The sequence below is a fragment of the Pipra filicauda genome, unplaced genomic scaffold (genome assembly GCF_003945595.2).
Source record: "Pipra filicauda isolate LSUMZ 115617 unplaced genomic scaffold, ASM394559v2 scaffold253_size2546935_pilon, whole genome shotgun sequence".
In the NCBI taxonomy this organism is placed as follows: Eukaryota; Metazoa; Chordata; class Aves; order Passeriformes; family Pipridae; genus Pipra; species Pipra filicauda.
The window spans coordinates 1,120,304-1,141,369 of NW_024104369.1; the positions used below are offsets into that span (position 1 = coordinate 1,120,304).

Genomic DNA, 21,066 nt, shown 5'->3' on the forward strand with positions numbered 1-21,066 from the left:
GTCTGTCACTTTCCAGCTCACGAATTTCCCACGCCGGTCGCAGCGTGTCGGGGTTCCCAGGCACGCACCGACAGCAGTGAGGCGCTCGGGCCGTGACTGAGGCTGTTGGAACGTCTCTCCCTGAGATGTGGTTTCACCCATAAGGTAGACGGCACTGAGCTGCAGAAGCAATCTTGGTTTCCATCTTGGGGTTTTCAGGAACCTCAGTGTGATTCTGAGATAAGGCAATGCTTTGGTCCTGGGCAGCTCAAGAGACACCGAAAAATTGGAGAGAGTCCAGAGGACCAACCGAATTGGAGAGACTGGTACATGTTGGAAGGAACTGGATTTATAAAGTCTGGAGAAAATGAGGCTCAAGGGAGTTCCAACCACAGATGTGCAGGTGTTAAAAAAATAAACTACTTATTGGTAGAATTGGCTTTTGAAGTTTCAGGGTGTGATATGTTTCAATGATCTCAGACCTAGGGGAAGATTAACAAAGCTTGAGGCAAAGGACATAGGACTGATAACGGACATAAAGAACACAGAATGCACAGCCCTCAAGGACATTTGATAGAACTCCCAAAGTAAGGAAGAAACTAATAAAGCCAACTTAGCAATTGTGCTGAAATCAGCTCTGACTGGATAGAAAGTAATTCTGACAGGGGAAGATTATGACTACCAATTCAAGAAACCCATTGACTCAAAAGAAGAGAAAGACAGAGCATGTGGATTTATTAGCATAATAAGTGAGGCAATCATTTAACCAATAGAAGATAGAATACTAATTAATAAGTAACTTGCAACCAATGAACATTAATGCCTTTGCTTGCTAAAATGTATAAAAATGTTGATAGTCATGGTGCTGTCTTTGTGGCTTTGCCACCCAGTACCCCTTCCTGTGCAGAACTGTAAATAAATCATACACCTTGACTTTGTGTGTGGATTGGCCTCTTGCCCACCAGGTGAAGGAACCTGTTTTGGGACAACAGTTTTCCAGCTCCTAAAAGTGGGATCCCTCTTCACTGGGGTACACAGGACAAGGAGCAAGTGGAACACATTTCTTCAGGGGAGATTATGTCCAGGTGTAAGAAAAAATTATTATCCAGTCTAGAAACAGTTAGACGTTGGAATATATTGCCCATAGAAGTAGTGGGAGTTTCCTCAATAGAAATATTCAACACTTGGCTTGACAGGGTCCTTGATTTAATGTCTTCCTTTTAAAAGGAAGCCAGCTATCTCTAGACGTCCTTTCCCAGCCTAAAATTTTCTGTAATTCAAATTGTGCCCTCAGCTGATTGTCATGTTGAGATGTGCTACAACATTCTGCTCTCAGAGGAGCTTCCTTCAGCTGGAGGCTTCTTTTTCAGAGGAACTTAATTTGTTTTTGTTTTCATTTCATTGTCTTTCTATTTATGTCAGCTTTCACTCTTACTTTTTTATTTCTGCTTTATGCAAGTTTCCTTTGAAAGATTTCTGAAGAAAGTATCATGTCTTTTTTTCCTTTGCTTTTTTTTTTGCCTTCAGCACCTTATTTGGAGGGCACATGAGCCTTCCTTGCTCAATCTCAGAAGCCCATAGGACTTGGGTTCACTGTGTGCAGATGGGTTGTTTGTGTGTTTGTTTTGTTGTGCATATACTTGTGGTAAATCAGGCCGTGTATTTATCCCATAACAATCCTTTACTGTTTCTGAGAGTTTGCAGGCATTGAAAGGACACTTAAAACTTCTAGAGATTTACAAAAAAATAATGCAACTTGTTTATTCCAGCTAGCGTGAGGTTGCATAGATGATGACTGAGCACAGCACTGCACAGCACTACACTGCAAGTCACAGCACTGCACCATGCAGTGTAGACATGTGTTAACAGTGTAAGAATTCTATTTGTGTCCAGCATTTTGGAGATCAGCAGCGCAAATGGGAGGAAATGCAATTCATCAATGGGCAAAACTCCTGTTGCTTCACCTCTGCAGGCAGCCAGAGGCCATGCCAAGCAGTGCTTTTCAGCTTTTATATGTTATGATGCTGGTGAGTCAGATAGGAGCTCTGATGAATTCTCACCAGAGGGAGGAGATTGCCAGGACACAATCTGCAGGAGAAAGAGGGAAGACACGTTCATCTGCTGGCAGCAGTGGTGAGATGGGAGACCAGAAAACGTGTTTGTTGAGTGAACAGAATGGGAACATGGAAGGAGAGGAAGACATGTAGGTGGGCATATGCTTCCTGGAAACAGCAGAGTTGGGCAGGTCAAGACGCAGGACTAATGCATTTTACTGTAAACTTGTGCCTGTAGATGAACATGCACATCCAAATGGTTTAGGTTGCTGCACAGCTTAACTATTGAAAAGCATCACAATCTGTCCTTTGCTTTAAATCTTGAACTAGACCCGTAACTGGTGGGAGCCAATGAACTTCATGAAGAGCTCTGCTGATTTGTATGGTCTCATCTCTCACATTTGGAGTGATTGTCCCAGTTGCTTTGGTATTTCAACATTAGCTATTCTTGAATTTCAAGGAGACTTCTCTGAATCTACAGCTTTTAATTTATACATAGTTTCAGTCACAGGTTTTAAATGTACATGGTCAAGTTCCTAAGTTCAAGCAAACCCAAAACTTACCTCCTAAAGTTCTGAAAGCTTCTACTGATTTAGAAGCTGTGCATTGTAGTGTGTGGGTATACAATCCTTAACATTATTCCCAGTTTGATCTGGATAACACAGACGCATCTCTATCAAGTCAAAACAGACTGGGCTTAAAAGTAGCCTCACCCCTTCAAAAAAATCAACAAACTAACCAACCAGACAACACTCACCCCCCCAAACTCAAACAAACAGGAACCCCCAAACAGCAACAAACTAACAACAATTTTTGCTTTTTAGAAAATTAACACATTTTCAAAACAAATGGTTTGTACCTGCTTCTGGAAAAAAAAAGTTTGAAACAGGGGGTCTTCATGTACTTCACTGAAGGTACCTGAGAAGGCAGATCTTTCTTTGCCAGAGAAGGGGCAGTTCAAGTATTGCCACTAAACTTTTGTTTCGTTTCTGCATTCCTTGGCAGATGTCTAGGGAGCTTAGGATCTCCATAACATTGTAAAGTCACCCTTAGTTTCCCCCATTTGAGATTTTTCTTCTTGGTACAAAGAGAAGAGAAGGAACAAAGCCTCTTTGAGCCAAGAAAAGGAGTAAGGAATGGAACTTTTGCTTCACTTGGACTAACTGCAGTAGTTGTAGCTCCTCCTCTTCCCCAGTGCTCCTTTCCCAGTCCACCTGTTTTGCTGAGTCTCTTTGCATTAATGTGAAATACCAAGTGATGAAATTGGACAAAAGACATTTTGTAAACCAATGCTCATGCATTATACTTTTTTCAATGATTTTATTTTTAATTTATACCAGACTTTTTAGAATGTAGCATAAGCACAGATAGCTTTTTAGAAAATGTACTAACCTGTTCCTTGTAGCAGACATTAATGTAGTTACCAGACTGAGACAGAGCAGAAGTCATTAACATTTGCTATTAAAAAAAAAAGGCAAAAAAATGGCAGAAGCTGTTTTTTATTCAGCACTCCTGCGTCAGTGGAGTATATGCAGGCAGAGATTCTGAATGGTCCCTAGGATCTGATCCTGCAAGGCACTGAGCAGTGCAGACCTCCTGGAGTCGTGGTAGAAGTAAGAGCAGTCAGCCTGTTGTAGCATTTGGACCTTTCAACAATCAACAGTAGCATGAGGCAGAAGAAAATTTGATCTTGTATGGGAAGGGTTGGTTTATCTTTTCACTTACAAAGGTATTCACTTCATTTTTGTATCTTTAAAAGCAAAGGGAAAGCAGAGCCTTGCTCAGTAGCCCAACACACACTGATTTTAAATGAGGGAAGATTCACCCACCTTGGGTTAATCTACTGGCTGTGTATGACTGGAAGTGTCATGTTTCATTCCAACCCTAACATACAACATATGTATCTGTGTGAGGGACAATTGCTATTGCATCTGTCTGTAGCACTGGTTTAGAACAGAGGGTATAGTTTGGGTTTAGTTAAGATTGAAGTGCTCCCCCACTAACTGGATTATGTGCTTTTCTGAAACCAGTTTTCTTCCTAGAAGAGTTTCACGTTAAAGCTATAAGATTAGAAAATCATGTGAACATTTTTAAATATTTAAAAACAGTAATAAAAAGGTAATTTCATTTAAAAATAAACACAACATTTGAAGCAGAATAATATTTTAATAAAATTAAATCTAAGTATTCACAAAGCATTATGCACATACAGTACATACTGTATTTAAAGCCTACAGACCTTAAATCATTTTATTCTAATGTAGTCAGCTTTGGACACAAGCTAAGCTTACTCATTTTGTAATAAGAAAGTTTACAATTGTTCCTGAAAGTGATTTTACATATATACATATATATATATATATATAGCTCTATATCTATACTCCTACATGTAAGTGTAGGTATATACATATACTTGTGTGTATGTGTGTATATAAATATATATACACATACACATACATACACACCTATGTACATATATAAAATACACACATGCACCCATACAGGAATGTTGCCTGGTGTATGTGTATGTTCACATACAGATATACCCTAACCAGGATCATTGGGAGGGGCCAGTCAGTAAAAAGAGGTAACTGCAAACAGCCACCTTACTAATTATAACACAAAAATGTGTGAAGTATTTTTAAATTAAACAGATTGTTAATAATTTGCATTGAACAAAAGGAACACAGTCTTCTGTATTATATAGAAATTAGGTTTATTGCATTTGATTATGTTTGTATGACAGATGAAGAGTGCCTGTCTGCTCATCACAGCTAACTTCTATGATGCAATTAAAAAAAAGGAAAAACAATACAAAACCCCAAAACCAAAATGTAGTGGAAACAAAATATTCAATTAATGCAGTTTTGTGGATGTGACCTTTGGTGATACTTTCCAGCATGCGGCAGAATTTTCCTGTCTGTTAAAATACTGCCCTACTTCAACTGGTTTGGAAGGAGGCTATTTTCTCTGTCTTAATTGTTTCATGCCCAGAATACTTGGTTACCTTATTCTTTCTTTAGATTCAGGCTAGTTGTGATTTATTATAGAAAGCTCACTGAAAGAAAGATAAATCAGTTTTCAAAAGTGAGCTAAAAGAGGATTTTGCTTGAATTTTAGCTTGGTCGAGTTAGCTTGGTAGGAGTTTTTCTATGTGCATTATTGTTATTGGTCTCCTATTTGCTCAGAAGATATATCCACAATAAAATACTATTTCCATGACAGCAGTAAATGGTAATCTCCATGCAACGTAAACTGTAATTTCAGAACATGCATGTTATTTAAAAAAAATAAAAATTTAAGGTGCCTTGAGAATGCTGGCAGTTTTATATTTGGAACATACAATTAGTGTGTGTATATATATATATATTTACATCAGAACCGCTCAACTTTACCTTACAAGCTTCAGATTTAGGAAAATATACAGTACTTTTGCATATAATGGTATATTCCTTGTAGCCCCTGAGTCAAGTATAGAGGATTTAAATACAAAAAAAAAAAAAAAAAAGGAAAAACAGCCATTAAAAGCACTTACATTTTTATGTGAAGTAATAGTATAAAAGTACTATTTCCCAGGAAGACCAGGATCAGAAACATGCCTATGAAGACTCAAGATTCCTACAGTGCTTAGTGAAGATTCTGGCAAGGAAGGGTGCCTAATTGGCGGGAGACAAGGTTTACAATGCTGTGAGGGCTGCTCTACACATTGGTCATGTTCTTGGTCTAAAAAAGAAGCCAGATTGTCTTCTGAGGCTGTGTTCAAACGCACTCCACTTGAGAGGGATTCTTTGGATTTAAGTTTTGATTTTTCAACATCTAGAAGTTCAGGGCACTGGGAAGGATGAGAAGAAACAAGATGTTAATAATTAAATTTGTCTCTTCCAGGCTCTTGTTCTGCTCAGAATTAGCACATTCAGAGAGTTGATAGAAAATCATCTTTGAAAATTAAGCAGTATTCTGAAATATTTTTACATGGTACTGCATTTGATTTAATGTAATTGAATGTAATTCTGTTGATTAATTGTAGAAGCATGGATATCTTTTCTTCTCCTCAGACCTCCTCATATAACATCAAGATACACATATGAGCAGCCCTTTCTGAAGGGCTGAGTACTCTTGAGACCCAGCCTAAGAGGATGGATCTCAACATTTTTGAATTTGCAGTTTTGTTTCAGAGCATAACTCCAGAGTTGCATAATTCTGAACAAACATTTCAGCACTCAGTTATTCTTCACTTTTAAAGTTGGAATTTGTGTGAAGTGTGCAGTGTGCCTGTTGATGTTTGCACAGGATGGCACACCTCTGTTCAAACAGAGATATTTGTGTATGTTTTGTGCAGGTACATGCATGGTGGGTTTGCACTTCTGAAAACTACTGCTGTGTGTTTGCTGCCCTGATAATCTTTATGCATGTAAACTGATGCCTTCTGGATGTGTTAAACTTACTGTGCCCATATATGTCCCAGCATACATACGAGCTACACAGCCAAGCACACTGGATTTGCTAATTGTATGCTATATGACTGATTTAGAATTCCTAGACATTCAGAAACCTGTTTGGAAATAATAAACCACATCTCTAAGCTGTTAAACTCCAGTAATCCTGAACAAATTTGGAAAATTATCAAATTTTGCCTGAAAAGAACTGGAATGGAAAATATGTATTGGGAAACACAACTACGTCATGTCTCTGTATGTTTGTGTTTCCAGCAATAGTGAGGGACTGGACACAAGAATGGGTTTAGCCCCTCACAATTCCATATGTGTATAAGCATCATGCTGCATCAGCTGGACTTGTCTGGTCTGTACCTTGAGGAAAACATAGTCATGCTTCTTCTCAGGACTTCATGAATGGGACCTATGGTAGATGAACCTATGTAGGCAGGTCTGATGCTTGGAATGTCTTTGTGTCTTAGAGCTGTGTCTAATATCTACCTTTTCTGCTAACTTATGTGAAGAGCATGTCAATAAAGGAAATCAGTCTGATTGTGAGATCATTGTATGAATCTCTACAACCCTCATAGAAAATTTGGCCTCTGAAACTGTGATGTCTAAGCTCCCTGCACAGGCGTCAGCTCAAAGCAATAATTTCATATTTAAACTAGTGAACAATCACCTAGACTGGTATGGATTTCTTCCATCATAAGATAAAAAGACCAGCAAACCTCTTTTGATCTTATTGTACATATACTTACCTGAGATGAAGGACTGAAACTTCTGTCTGTTTTAATGGATGCTGCAGGCTGAAGCTTTTGTATCGCCCGAGCTGTTGGCTGTTGATACTCTGCCCCTGCAGTCACCATGCTATAGGCAGGTGGAATGAGTGCTGACTGCCTTTGTAGAAGCTGCAGGATGGTTTGGATATCAGCAGTCATTTGAGATTCAAGCCTAGAGAAGTAATACAACATCAGTTAACTCATGGCCAGGAGTGGGAATATTTTAACATACTGATTACAGAGGCATTCAAGAGGGCCCTGCAGTTTACCAACAAAACTATTGGTTGTTGTGGCATGACGATGTCTTAAACAGGAGAGAACAGTAGAGGGAGTACTGAGCCCTTCCAAAGCTTCTGGCTCTCCCTTTCCTTTGTAGGACATACCTGCATACTTGTCTCCCATGTTTTTGCAATGTTAAGAATGACTTCATTAATGTTCCTTATGTTTGAAACTATGTATCTGGTTGAAATGAAGTGAAATAAATGTATTCTTTTCATTGTAACTGAATTGATTTGTGCTGGCTGAACATGAGACACTATTTCTGATGCATCTGACAATTAATTCTGACATTCCCATTGCTAATACAATGCACTGAAATAAGCAGAAACTATTTTGTTTTTCCACAGTTAGAAAATGAAAGATAATTTCAAGATTATTAAAAAATCTGACTGTCCAAGTCTCCTTACTGTGAAAACTTATTCAAACTTATTCAGGCCTCAGTTAATGTCAGGATTTTGTAGCTTTTTATTCTTTTTTTCCCTCTTCATAAATTTGTATATGACTTCTGAAACACTTGAGCTCCTTGTGTTGTTCATACTTACAATTCCATAACACTGAAATGATTTTCGAATGGCCTTGTCAAGATCTGTGACTAACTCAGGAATAGGTAATGCCTATTGTGCCTCCCCAGCTGCTGGAAGGCTACAGCATGCACTGACAGACTGTAATGCAGATATACAGCCTTCTGTAGTGCAACTCAACTTCTGACAGTAAACAAATCTTTGTCAGCTGCCTTCAATGTTGTGAATGTTACTCCTTGGGCTCCCTGCAGCAGTAGAATTGATTCTGTGCTGTCAGATTTTTGCTTTTAGCAGGTGCTTCACTGTTGTCCTTTTTTATCACGTTGGAGTTGTCCATTGCCTGTGTAGAAAAGTGTCTGTGAAATTATTCTGAAAGGTGTGCCCAAAGGATATTTAGGATGCTGTTTGTTTCTTTATCGGGAGAAACTAATTTTGCGGCATCAGCTCTCAGAAAAAAAGGTGCAAACTGAGACTATCGTTAAAGTCAATTGTGCTCTACTTGCCCTCTTGTTCATCTCCCTTGGGTTCTTTGCTACTTGCAAATATGCTGTTCTCACACAAGCGTGGTGCTGATGCCACAGGGCGATATACTGCAGTAGCAGCAGTATGCCACCACCCAGAGAGCTTCCATCTGCTAAACCTGGGTCTTAAAATCTCAGTGAATAAAAGGTGGCATTGGAGGATGTGTATCCATTACTGTCTTTGAATTAACTCTAAAATTGCTCCCTACTTACTTTGTTAGCACTTGATGGAATTTTCTTGGTATTACAAATCAAAGAGTACCTCTGGCAGACTTTATTAATCATCATTGCATATAAAACTTCAGTTTCCATTCCCCCAAATTTAAAACAAATCCATGTTATGACACCCAAATAAACAGGAGAACCCTAGATGCTTGGCCCATGGTCTCCATGAAATTCCAGTTGCTTAAAGAAGAGAAACAGAGATAGCTCTAGGGACATATTTGTTGTAGAGTGGCTTTCAAGCCCTCTATGTCTATTAATAATTGCTATGTCAAGACTCTAACTTGGCATGGAAGAATTCAGGGAGAAGTGACTGTGCTTTTTAGTTCGGCAGGTCAGATCTGACATAGGCAGGAAAGAATAAAGCATGAAAAGCTTTAAAAACACGAAAAGAGTTAAGAATAAAATTATTTAATAAAACACATAACAATTTAGTTCTTAGTTTATCAGTAACAATGATATTTTCTCACAGAAGAAAATACTGAGAACTGGCATGAGAATTTGATAAAACTATCGGTAAATTTCATAAAACTATGGGTAAATTTGAGATATAACTTCAGTTTTGAGAGCTGAAGATTTCACGGAAGGAAATGTTACCAAAAGACTACATACTGTTGATGGGGAGCCTGCAGCTTTTTAGTTATGTGACATTTACAGTTACTTAGATTACTTGATTTTACTGCAATTAGAAATTACATCATTTTAGGTTTATGTGTTAAAAATTGTCTTTTAAAATGTACTATATAGTATTCAGAAATGAAAAATACTATGGTTTGATTGACTTCTGGTAGATGAAGGAAGCAATATGCAGTTAACCTGGCTTTAAACTGATTGCTAAAATATACAGCACAGAATGCCATTGAAGAACTACTAAAGTATAATTAGGACCGAGTGTGTGTCATAGTATTTGTCATGGAAAAATATTGAAAGTAATGGAAATGCAGAGTTAAAATAATAAAAAAGCCACTGTCCTGAGCATAGGGCAATTTAAAATTAAATGAAATTATGTGGTAAATTACAGTGTAGGATGGATCAAAATTCTGTAATCATATTTTTAAGATGTTCTAAGCTATAGTCCTTAGCTGCCAGCATGACTAGTATATCAGTATTAAGCAAATGTAATATTGGATTCTGACAAAGAAAATGTTATTTTTCTGTCGTAACAGATATAAGTATTTTACCTGTGCATACTCCTATGTTTTATTATAGATTGCAAAAAAGTTAATGTGTCAAAAAGGGAATTTATCTGCAATACATTTTTAAAAGCATGCATCTGGTGTAGTTTGGGTTTCCAGGAAAGAAAAGTTACTTCAGATATTGAAGCTACTGAAAATTACAATTTTGTAGACGTGTAAATATCTGGTGTCCCTGCCCACAGTCACAGATTTGGAAATAGATGGTCTTTAAGGTCCCTTCCAACCCAAACAATTCTGTGATTCTATGATCTAGGAACAGCATTCTGGATGAGGTGAGATTTAGATTTAACAATTTTAGTTGCCTCAGTTCAACAAGTACAAGTGCCTACAGCTTCCTGGTTAAAAACAGATGGTTTCCTAAACAGTCGATCAAGGAAAAAGGCTTTCCTGCAAGGGAATTCAGAGTAGCTAATAGGGGTACTAAGAGGTAAGAAACATGAATATCATGCCAATAAATTAAAAATTGTATACCCAGAATTCCCAGAATCAGGTTTTCAAAAAAACCCTTAACTTAGTTGATATCTAGGTTCCTCAGAACACATATAGACAACAAAGTGATATTCTAATCAGACATATTTTTGTGGTTTTGAGCTTCTGAAGATCTTAATGCTTTTGGAAATTTTCTGCACAAACTCATTCCTTCTGTAGCATCATCAATATCAGTTGTATTATGTAGCCTTTCACACATATGTTTTTTCTGGTCCCATCTCTGTTTTTACCTGTTGAGTTGTTCTTGAAGTAAATCTAATCGGTTCTCCACTTCCCCATATATGAAATCACTTTCAGTTTCACAGATCCCCCATGTAACATGGGGTAATGCCGGTTGAACTGGGGAGTCCTGGTACTCCTGGATGTTCTCCTGCTCCCAGTTTCTTTTATCGGTGATATCTGATGAAAGACAAAACATATAAAAATACGGGTTTATAAACTTACTGTTAGAGAGGGGTTGGCATTTCTCAAGCACCCACTTATTCGTGTGTCTCAAAACCTTGAAAGTCAAATTGGTACATTGGAACATTGACGGAACAACTCTCTTTGTTTCTTACTTCTATTTAAGGAAAGAAAACTGGTCACATTCATGCTAGCGTTTTTAAGCTGTAGATAAACAAGCAGCTTTGTCTGGTCTGCATCATCAGAGTTCTGCTACTGAATGTCTCCTCTTCCTTTAGTTTTATTTCTATTATTTTATTGATGAATCTGGAATTTTCTCGAGTTTATTTTTTTTTTAGCAATTTGTTATTCACTGAAATTAGAAATATTTGTTCTAACCTAAATGCATTAAATGATGTACCTGAATGTCTTTGATTGCGTGTTTCAGAGGCCTGACTAAGCCTCTTCTCTTGAATGAACTATTGAGGTGCATTTACTGTTTAGCTTTTTGATGTAAAAGACTTGCTTCATTGCATTTACAGCGCTGGGCATGTGTTACAGTGCATTGGAATGCTCCCTCTAGAGAAAGGGGCCAGGCCTCAGCCAGCTGTCTTACTAATAACTATAGCACTACTTGTCTTAACAAGGTTGGTGAAATGCAATATGTTTTGTCTGAGACAGGGGCCATTTAATGCAGCTCATATTGCTTGCAAAAGGGTACTGGTTACTTTCAGAAAGGAAATTGATTTTCATTGATGTAGCTTTTAACATCACTACTCTCCAAGCCAATCCTTACATCACTGTGTAAAGCATGTCTCTGATACTCTTATAGTACTGTAGGGTGAAAGGTGCCTGTTAATTTTATTCAATTATTTGGGACTTCTAAAAGAATGAAATATTCAGCATTGCTGGGTCAGTGAAAAATCATTTTAATATTAAATGAACCTTCATGTAAATAATATTTTTTTTCTTTCACATCCCACCCCATTTGAACTGCAGATAAAATTTTGGATTAAGATAGAGAAAAAAAATTATCTCAAGTTAAAAAAAATCCCAATTACATTATTAGGATTTTACTCAGCATTTCAGCTATCTTGCTGAATTTAATTACCTTTCTAAGTCTTGTATATTTCATACACAATATATGAAGTATTTAAAAACACTCTTTGTATGAGTCATTTATATTTTATCTCCAGCCCCTTGTAAGAAAAATGATGATGACTACTCCAGTTCTCACCCTGTATCTGATGTGCTCAAATTCCATCCCTCTTGACCCTCCCAATTCTTGGATCTCTGTGATAAGGCATTTCATGGTAGCACCAAACAGAACTCCTTCCTTTTGCTTGGACTTCTGGTTTGAGCTATTTCTCCTTCCTCTTTCAATTTACTTAATTTATGTCTCTGGGGATTTATTAATTAGTTTACATTCTTGACTCTATGCTATTTCTCCTGTTCACCAGGATGGTGAAAGGTTACACATCATTTATCATGGGATATACTAGTTGCACTTATCAGATCACTTACCACTGTGAGCTTTGCAGAGCCCACAGGTGACATAGGTTGAACAGTGCTTTTTCTACAGCTCTCCCTGCCACTCTGAGCCTTTGTTTACTTTGAGTGAATCTGTCATGTGAACAGTCAAAAATTGCTCAGTACCACTCATTCTACTCTGCTGTGATTAAAAAGGCTGTTTAACACCTGCTCAATACAACTCTCTTTAGAGTTGTATATGTAGTTATTTAGCTATATGAAGTTATAGAACATATAAAAGTTCCTACTGTTCTCAGGCTGCTGCCTCAGCATACAGCTGGACAAAAATCCTTGACTGCTTATAAGGCATCAGCAGTCAGATTTGAATCCCACATCAGTCCTCGAATGGTTTTTTCAGAGCTTCTCCTAACTCTTGGCACTGCACGCTGATAACTCAGCATAGGTTACATTCACTTCATGCTTGTGAAATTTTTCTGAGGAACCATATCAGCCAGATCCATGTTTCAAAGAAAAAAGAAAAACACCACAGTGTGGATGACATGTAAGAGCTTTGTCTAAATGCTAATAGCTAATCCTTTTCAAGCATATCTTTTAGCAGTGTTGCTCTAAGTGAAGAGAAATGAAAATAAAGTGCCTGCTCAGATTTAGGATTTCAAGTAGGTTTAACCAGGAAGGGGAGTGCTCACTACATGACTCCAAGTGGAAGGGGAGACTTCCATTTTTATTTTTTTCTTTTTAATCAGAGAGAGGTAGTTGTTGCATTATCTGATCTTTGGTTAGCAGGTGGTAGCAGGTTTCCAGGAGCTGTAGAGAGTGTTTGATTTTCGTCTGACATAACCTATAACTGATTTTATGTGCCAGGCAGAAGGAAGGGGAAAGAGATTTCATCTTGGCTACACAGAAACCTGTTCAGCTTCTCAGCCAGGAAAGAGATAAAGGGTGTCACAGAAGCATGTAATTTGGTTTTAGGAGGCACACATGGCACAATTTGCAGCGTCCAAGGAAAAGTTGGAAAGCTCTCAGCAAACCGAAGAAAGCAGACTACGACAAATTCAGGGGTACAATTTCAAACTATGGGTTTAGGTGCAATGGATGTGATAAATCTGGTGGAATTATAAGCATTGAATATCAGGAGAATTTTGCTGTTTATAATTTCCTGTAAAAATCAAGATGTTGATTATTTTTCACAATAAATCATTCAATAAAATCACAGATTTTCAATGCTATAGTTATCCTAGGGAAATCACAACTATTTTTTTGTCCCAGAATATGTATTTGGAGACTATTCTAATAGACATTTAATTTGTGACAAAGCAAATGAATTGGTACCGAAATCACAACATAAGATCACACACTGTAAGCCAGGTAATACACTATAAAATATGATATTGTACTGATCTAAGTGTCTTTTCAGGTACTTCCAGATACATAATTAACCCCAGAAAAGCCTGGCAGCAGTTGCAACTTTGTAATCAACTATGGACTTCCAGGGGTTGAAGAATCTTAGACTGAGAACTAAATCAATAAATGTATAACTAGGTTCACTTGAACAATTCAAGAATCAATCTTATAGCCCAAATAATGACCAAATAAAAATAGCATTTTTCCTTAACATATAACTAACCACTACAGAAAAATTATCAGGTCTTCAAAAAAGAACCATATGTTTTAAAGTTAAAAGTTGCATTTTAGGATTATGAGAGAGATGTTTATACTGTTTCTGCCCACATTATACAATACATTATTAATAGTCTTTCCATTCATTGAATTAATGACGAAAGCTTAAAACAAAACAAAAGGTAATTAAATATGTATCAGTCACAGTGGTAATGAATTGGAGTAGCTTTATACAAGTGAATTTATATCTAAGATTTATAAGGTACCATAATATATGAGGACACATACAAGCAGAGTCTATTTCACTATTTCATTATGTTTGTAACTACTTTTATGGTAAGTTATAATCAATCTCTAATTAATAGCAGGAATAGGAATTTAGTTTAAAATTTATATCAGTCAAAGCTAATCATATGACCTTGAAGTTTCTATGAAAGCTTCAAGAAAGCTCATTACCCTTCATACACATTACTAGAAGTGCTAGATTACAAAGTGGAAAAAAGAATGTGGCCTTAATCAAAATACATAACCTTTATATATTCTAAATTTAGCTCAAATAAAATCTGCAATAGGTTGCCTTGGAAAATGTTGCTATAGCTGCAAGGACACATTTCTGGCTATTGGTAGGGGAAAGGTAAGCTTTCCAATTGCAATATGTATGCAACAAGTTTATGTGGTGCAGATTTATAGAGCCTTAACTTGAGGAGACCAGACTTCACATATTCATACCTCTGAGATGTAAAAATCATTGTTTGGTCTGATCAGTCATTAGGTTTATTTAAAATGATAGTCTAAAAGTCTAAAGTTTATTGAATGGTGGTTAAATGGGTAAATTGCCTCAATGGAAACTGCTGGAGGAAACAGCATTAAACAATAAATATGTAATTCTTCCCTTCAGACTGAAAAAATTACAAATGAACTTGCAGCAGTATTTAAGTTGTATATTAATCCAGAGGTTTTCATTTATTTCCTTCACATTGCTGAGAAAATTAATATTTTAGTATATTAGATGTAATTTTAATTATGTGATTTAACTCTATGTAAAAGCGTCTGAGATTGCTTAATATTTTCTGATCATTTGTCATATACAAAAACTCAAATCTTTATTCTTGTGTGTTGCTTATGGAAGCCAGAATTTGTTCTGTGTGATGTAATGGCACTGTAACCAACATGTGCAGCATGATTTTTTTTCACTCAATTTTTGTCGTGTCTTGTCAATGTCATGAATGAAACTAGTTAACTGAAATCATTTTTTTTGGTGCAGCAATAACTAGGTTTATCTTGCTCTTTACAATTTTTACTGTCATCCAATCTTGGTGCATTAAACACCCTTTGAGAGATTCTTTACTGCTTTGTGTGCAGTTTTCATCCATGGGCACTCAGTGAAGACCAGTACCAGTGGACAATTTTAAAGAGTTTGCTTAAATTACTTTCCTAAGGTAATTCAGTTACAAGATGATTTATTAAGAAAACATTGAATGACATTTTGGAGGTTCTGTGATACAGCCACTACATTAATGCTCTTGAGAAATAATAATTTTTGATCTAAAATGTTTTTTCTCAAGCTTTTAGGAAACACAAAAATAAATATTATGTAAAGAATAATTAAACCATTCAGAAAATTATTTTGGTAAATCAGAATAAAAGAGATGTTTACTCAAACTTTACAAAATAGCAACAGATGGATTACCTTTGCAAGAATTGCTTCTTTTGTTAATAAGAATTTCTTCTGTGTCATTATCCATTTCTTCAAAGTCCATCTCTGTGGTTTTCTCTGTTACAGATGGGTAATCAGCTATCCCAGAGAACAGGGGCTTTTGCTCATCTTCAATGGAGGACACAAAAGATGATGACCCACTTTTTTTCTCCTCAAAATGTTTCTTAATAGATTGATAATATCTGGTGGTGTCTCCTGAGGGTTCAGGATCACTCGGATCATTATCCTTGAAATAATCTGTGAAACAGAAATGTGTGTGTACAATAATAAGCAGTTCATGAAATTGTACTCTAGTTTATTGTGGTCTGAGGATGCACATGATTATTATATCAGATAGGAAGTACACTGTCTATTAGAATAAATTACTTTAAAGCCTTTTTTGATTATTCTATAAGAGGAGATTTAAATTTCCTTTGAAGTCTAGAAGACTTTTGCACATACGTAGCAAGGATTCATAGTCTGTAAACCTTAACTCATTTTGCAAAAAGTTGCTTATATCAAAACAACAAAGGTTTTATCCAACAGGGCTCTCCTGTGTACTCTTTTTTTTTTTTTTTTTTTTCCCAGTAAGGATGAGATTTGAGGAAACCTTATATTCCAAAGTTTACAAAAAAATAAAATATTTCATTCCCTCTTCCAGTTTCTCTCACTGTCAGGCATTTTTCACAGTCTTGGCAGGCTAAGAGTCATGTATGTTAGACTTGATATCAGAAATACTTATTTAAGTAATTCTCACATGAGAGTGTCTTTGCTAATTATTCTTTTTCAAGAAGGAAACGCATTAATGTATTAATCTACCACTCATCCCCAAAATTTCTGGGCCCACCTAAATGGAGAACGTATTTCTCCACACTTATTACAGAAGTGATAGGGTAGAGAGAAACCCTGTTGGTACAAAAAGAAGGGCGTTCCTTGTCTGACTTTGCAGGATTGCCTCAAAACAACTTTCCAAAGCAGCCCAAATTCCTTAACCTTTAGAATTAGTTGCAATTATCTGAATATCTGATCTTTTGAATAAGAAAAGTACACAACATTCTGTAATATGTATGGTAGCAGAGTACCAGTCAAGTTGAGAATGAATTTTTCATTAGTCACAATCAAGGCCTATAGTGAGCAATAGTAGATTCAGTTCTCTTGAGAAGTGACAAGTAAGCCTAGATTAAAATAGATACCTTTAAAAACACATAGTAAAAATTAGATAGGATTTTAACACAGGAACAATCATTTATGAATACAGAGAAGTCTTGATCTCTTTTCAGCATAAACTTGAAGCTAATTTCCAATTAATTATTTGGTTTTACGTATTCTTAACTGAAATGTCAAGATAATTTCCGTTCTGCTATTTATTTAAAACACATTTTAACCGGGTAGTCTCAACAACATATAAATACTGTAACTAGTTTGCGTTAACTTCCTGGGGAGACAGCATGATTTCCCATCTGCTTTGTGCTAATTACTAATCAACATAGCTCTGGAATGTCTGTAGTCTTTACAGCCTACGGCAGTGGCTAATACAACTTTTAGTATATTTCCTGGGTTTCTTCTCTGTTTTCTGGTCACTGTAAGGAAATGAAACTGTGGCCTCAATCTAATCCTCTTTGTCTGCACATAAAAAGAATGCAGTATTTGTAAAGAGCATCCTACAAGTGTCCAGACATTTGTGAGCAGTGAGGGCAGGTAATGGTGAACAAAATAAATCCAATAACAGAGCAGGCCTCCTTTACCCTCTAGAGTCTCCAAGGGTGATCAACACAACCTTGGTCTTTATTTGGCTTCTGTTAAGCAGGACTGCTGACTGTAAGTGATACTGATGATACTCTATTACTGCAAAGGTGTCAACACAACTGCAAATGGACCAGCACTGGGGGCTCTTCTGGGATGCTCAGGCTGGAAAGTCAAGTGCCATGTTGTCTGCAATTCCATCTCCAAAACAGAACAAAAGAGATCTTTATAAGAAAATTCTATCGTAGATGTCTTCCATGGAGTTTCTTGTGGGAATATATGCTGAAGTACATACAGTCACGCTACAGTAAATTGTCTTAATTACTCAGTGTTTTACTGACTTCAACCTGTGAAAAAGACCTTCTAATGAAAGCTTGAAATTGCCAATTTTTAGGGTAATTCTTTATGTTCATGGGATTTTGTGCACTAACGGCAGCTGTAATGAGCACTCTGTGGAATACAAATCAATCAGTGGACTCATTTTAAGAAGAGGTCATTGAGATTCTAGTGAAAAAAATTGTATAGCAGCTGAAGCGTATCAGACCATCTTATCTGTCATATTCATAAAATACTAAAATATCTAGAAACATGAAGCCAGGTTCTGCTAATAGTTACACTGCTGTAAAAGCAGGGTTATTGAGTTGATATCCCTGCATTTAGTCTCCATCTATATCAAAACAACAGGACATATTATTTTCCAAATGTTGCCCAAATATAATGAACTCACTGTCATGAAAAGGAAAGCAGAAATATGTAGAATTTAGGGTCCTGCCTATTGAAATCAGGGAAGATTTGTTCGTCAGCTGATCTATTTCAAAATAGACATCTTTGGCTTCACTGCCATTGCTTTATATTCTAGCCATCTGGCTACACTCAGAGAGTCAAAAGTTGTTTTCTTTTTAAAAGACTCATATTTAATGCTAAAGATTCTTCTGTCTGGAGGATAATCTTGTGATACGCTGCACCTAGAGCATGAATTAAAATAGAAACTACTCTTTTTAATTAACTCTTCAGGACCTGATGACGATGCAAACTCTGTACCTTAGCAGTGCCTCTGTAGCTCAGTGGAAAATAAGTTACAAATAATATCTAGGTAGTGCTTTATTCATAATGTGAATGTCTCCAGTTTCTCATTCCTTTCGTAATGAAGTCCAGTAACTGGTTTGGAATGAATTTTCCAGAGGAGAAGTTTTCTATCTGTGTATGTATGGATAAGTTCACTTTCTGTCATACAGACTCCAGGCTTCAAAAGGTTTCTTTTTTTCTTTCTATTCTGCTTCCAAATGTAAAACCCTGCCTTCCCCCCCCTCCCCCGAATTTTAGTGCTTCCTCTTTCCCTTTGCACTAAAGCAAGTTTCACTTTCTGATTATGATTGCTAGAAACTATGTTTTACTGAAGATGATTACTTTGTAACTTCCTGCTTTACCAAACATGTACAAACATCATTTACACTCTTTATGGGACTTGTTTTGGCCTGTTATGTGTTTTGGATGCCTGCCAAGTTTATAGGCAATGTCCTCTGACATTTGCTGTCCGGAAATTCCAAAATCTTTGAAGTAATTATCAGAAGGTTTGTGTCATGCTTTTTGTGTGTGCACTGGCAAAGGAAGGGAAGAAATGGAACTGTCACAAGTCTGGGTCATATATCTATAACACTAACTCACAGAAATACTGGCATTAAAATCCAACTTGGTGGTATGCTTACCAGAGATCAGACAGGGTTTTTTTGTGTGACATGGTCTGTAGTATCAAAATTTTGCATTATTCAGACAGTGCCAGGCTGCATGATCTAGATACATTTTCTCTTAATGTATTAGTCTGCTGCAAACAATATTAGTGAAAGTGCCAGTAATTTATTACATGTGGAGAAGCATGGTTTAATACTGCTGTAATTTCATTAACTGGAATTTGTCATACTTAATCAGGCCAGCTATGTAGCCTAGTGTTTCAGAAGGTGGTAGATTTTTACTCCCTTTTCAGCCATCCAATAAAAACTCCTGTAATATGTTGAGACAAATTCAATTTTGTGCAGGAAATGAGGTGAATGACTTCCTTACTCCCACAGAAAGCAATTTATATCCCAAACCATAAAACAGACAATCCTCATCATTAACATGATCTGCATAACTATTAATCTGTTCGGCAGAAATGACATCTTCCATTTCCTTTGAAAAAGCCTACCATATTATTTTACACTACACCAAGTACATTCTTTGGTGAGGAGAAATGCCCACTGTGACTTGGATGGAAGGATGGTTAATGACTCAAAATGTCTGGAGATCTTCAGATTCCCAGCAAGTTTTTCGATTCAACTGTTACCAGCTCTTCTTGTGTGATGTTCACAAATATTCCTGTGATGGTCAATCTATCTTTCTATGTATGAACAAAGTATTTGATAGTCATTGTGACGATTTGATATGTGTTCTTTAATTTAAAATGTTCATTACCTTGTCAGAGAGCAGAAAAATGCCTATGTGCCCACCCATGCACCACAGGCAGCAAATATTTTGAAGGAAAAGTCAGTGACCAAGCAGCTCAGATGGTGTATTAAATGCAATACCACAAGCAGGGTTGAAAAAGTGCAAAATTCAAAGATCAAAACTCAAAAGCTTTTGATGCATAATTTGAACACTGGTGATCAAACCATGCCTATGTTTTTCATCATATAGATGAGGAGCAGCATAAAATCAGTCAGGGAAAATGGTAATTCTAGTTCCTGAAATCACGGCTTTTCACTTAATGGTGTAAGAATATTTACTCCTGTAACAAATGTGGATAGAGCCTTCCCAAATCTTCGTTCCAGAAGCCTAGCCATGATGATGATGTAAGAATATTATAATATTTATCTAATATCAAAAAGTACTGGTACCATGGAGCAGGACCAGTATATGAGGGGTGATTCCAGAGAAGTCTATTCAAGTGGTATGTAGACTAAACTACTCTACAGAATGCCAGTCAGGGAGTTTAGGATCATTAAACTGCTAATTAAAACACTCCTTTTTTTTTTTTTATTGCTGTTTGCTTCATACTTAGTTCAATGTGACTGGTATGGAGTACATTTCTAAATACAGCTGAGTGCCTTCTGGTAGACTGAAGTTCTACCAGACACATGAATTTGTATATCTAGAAGTCCTGCTTTAGCACCTTCAATTAGACATCTGTAGACCTGTCAGACCTCAAAATCTGAAACAATGCCAGAGACCTACAATAGTTCCTCAAACCAGAGCTGTTGAAATCCTTATAGTCTTCAGCACATATTTGTTTTCCTCCTTCTTCCTCACTTCTACTCATTATGTTTCCCTTCAAATTTCCCACCTATCTTTAGGACCCGCTACTTACAAATGTACTGTCAGATACGTGTGTGGTATTTGACTAACACCAAGGAAAAATGTTGTCTGTCTAGAAACTATGCAGGAAGATCCCTATTTCTAAGAAAAGTAGGTTACTGGAAGTATTTTAGGAAGGCTAAAACATTTTCTCCTCTCAGTAGTAAAAAGGTTTAGAGTTCTTTTTCTATAATTTTTTTTAATGATAGAAACTTCATTGAATTCCAATTTCATTCATAATTTGGGAGTTCCTAAGTCTGCATTTTATATATATATATACTGTAGACATAGATAGATATAAATACAGATATAAACTAATGAAATTCCATCCTTAT

At 36.6% G+C, this 21,066-nt stretch overlaps 1 protein-coding gene across 5 annotated transcripts in view; it reads right to left on the bottom strand.

The window, feature by feature from the left end:
* Positions 1 to 4,179: 4,179 nt before the first annotated feature.
* The window catches only part of KCNH7 (potassium voltage-gated channel subfamily H member 7), a 219,044-nt gene continuing 202,157 nt past the window's right edge, over positions 4,180 to 21,066 (bottom strand). For all 5 annotated transcript variants that reach the window (XM_027734194.2, XM_039382071.1, XM_039382069.1 and 2 more), the window contains 4 exons: positions 15,656 to 15,919; positions 10,707 to 10,875; positions 7,228 to 7,420; positions 4,180 to 5,865 (listed from right to left, as the gene is read on the bottom strand). In XM_027734194.2, coding sequence (XP_027589995.1) covers positions 5,599 to 5,865; positions 7,228 to 7,420; positions 10,707 to 10,875; positions 15,656 to 15,919 — 893 coding nt within the window. In that variant the 3' untranslated portion in view covers positions 4,180 to 5,598. The remainder of the gene's footprint in view (positions 5,866 to 7,227; positions 7,421 to 10,706; positions 10,876 to 15,655; positions 15,920 to 21,066) is intronic.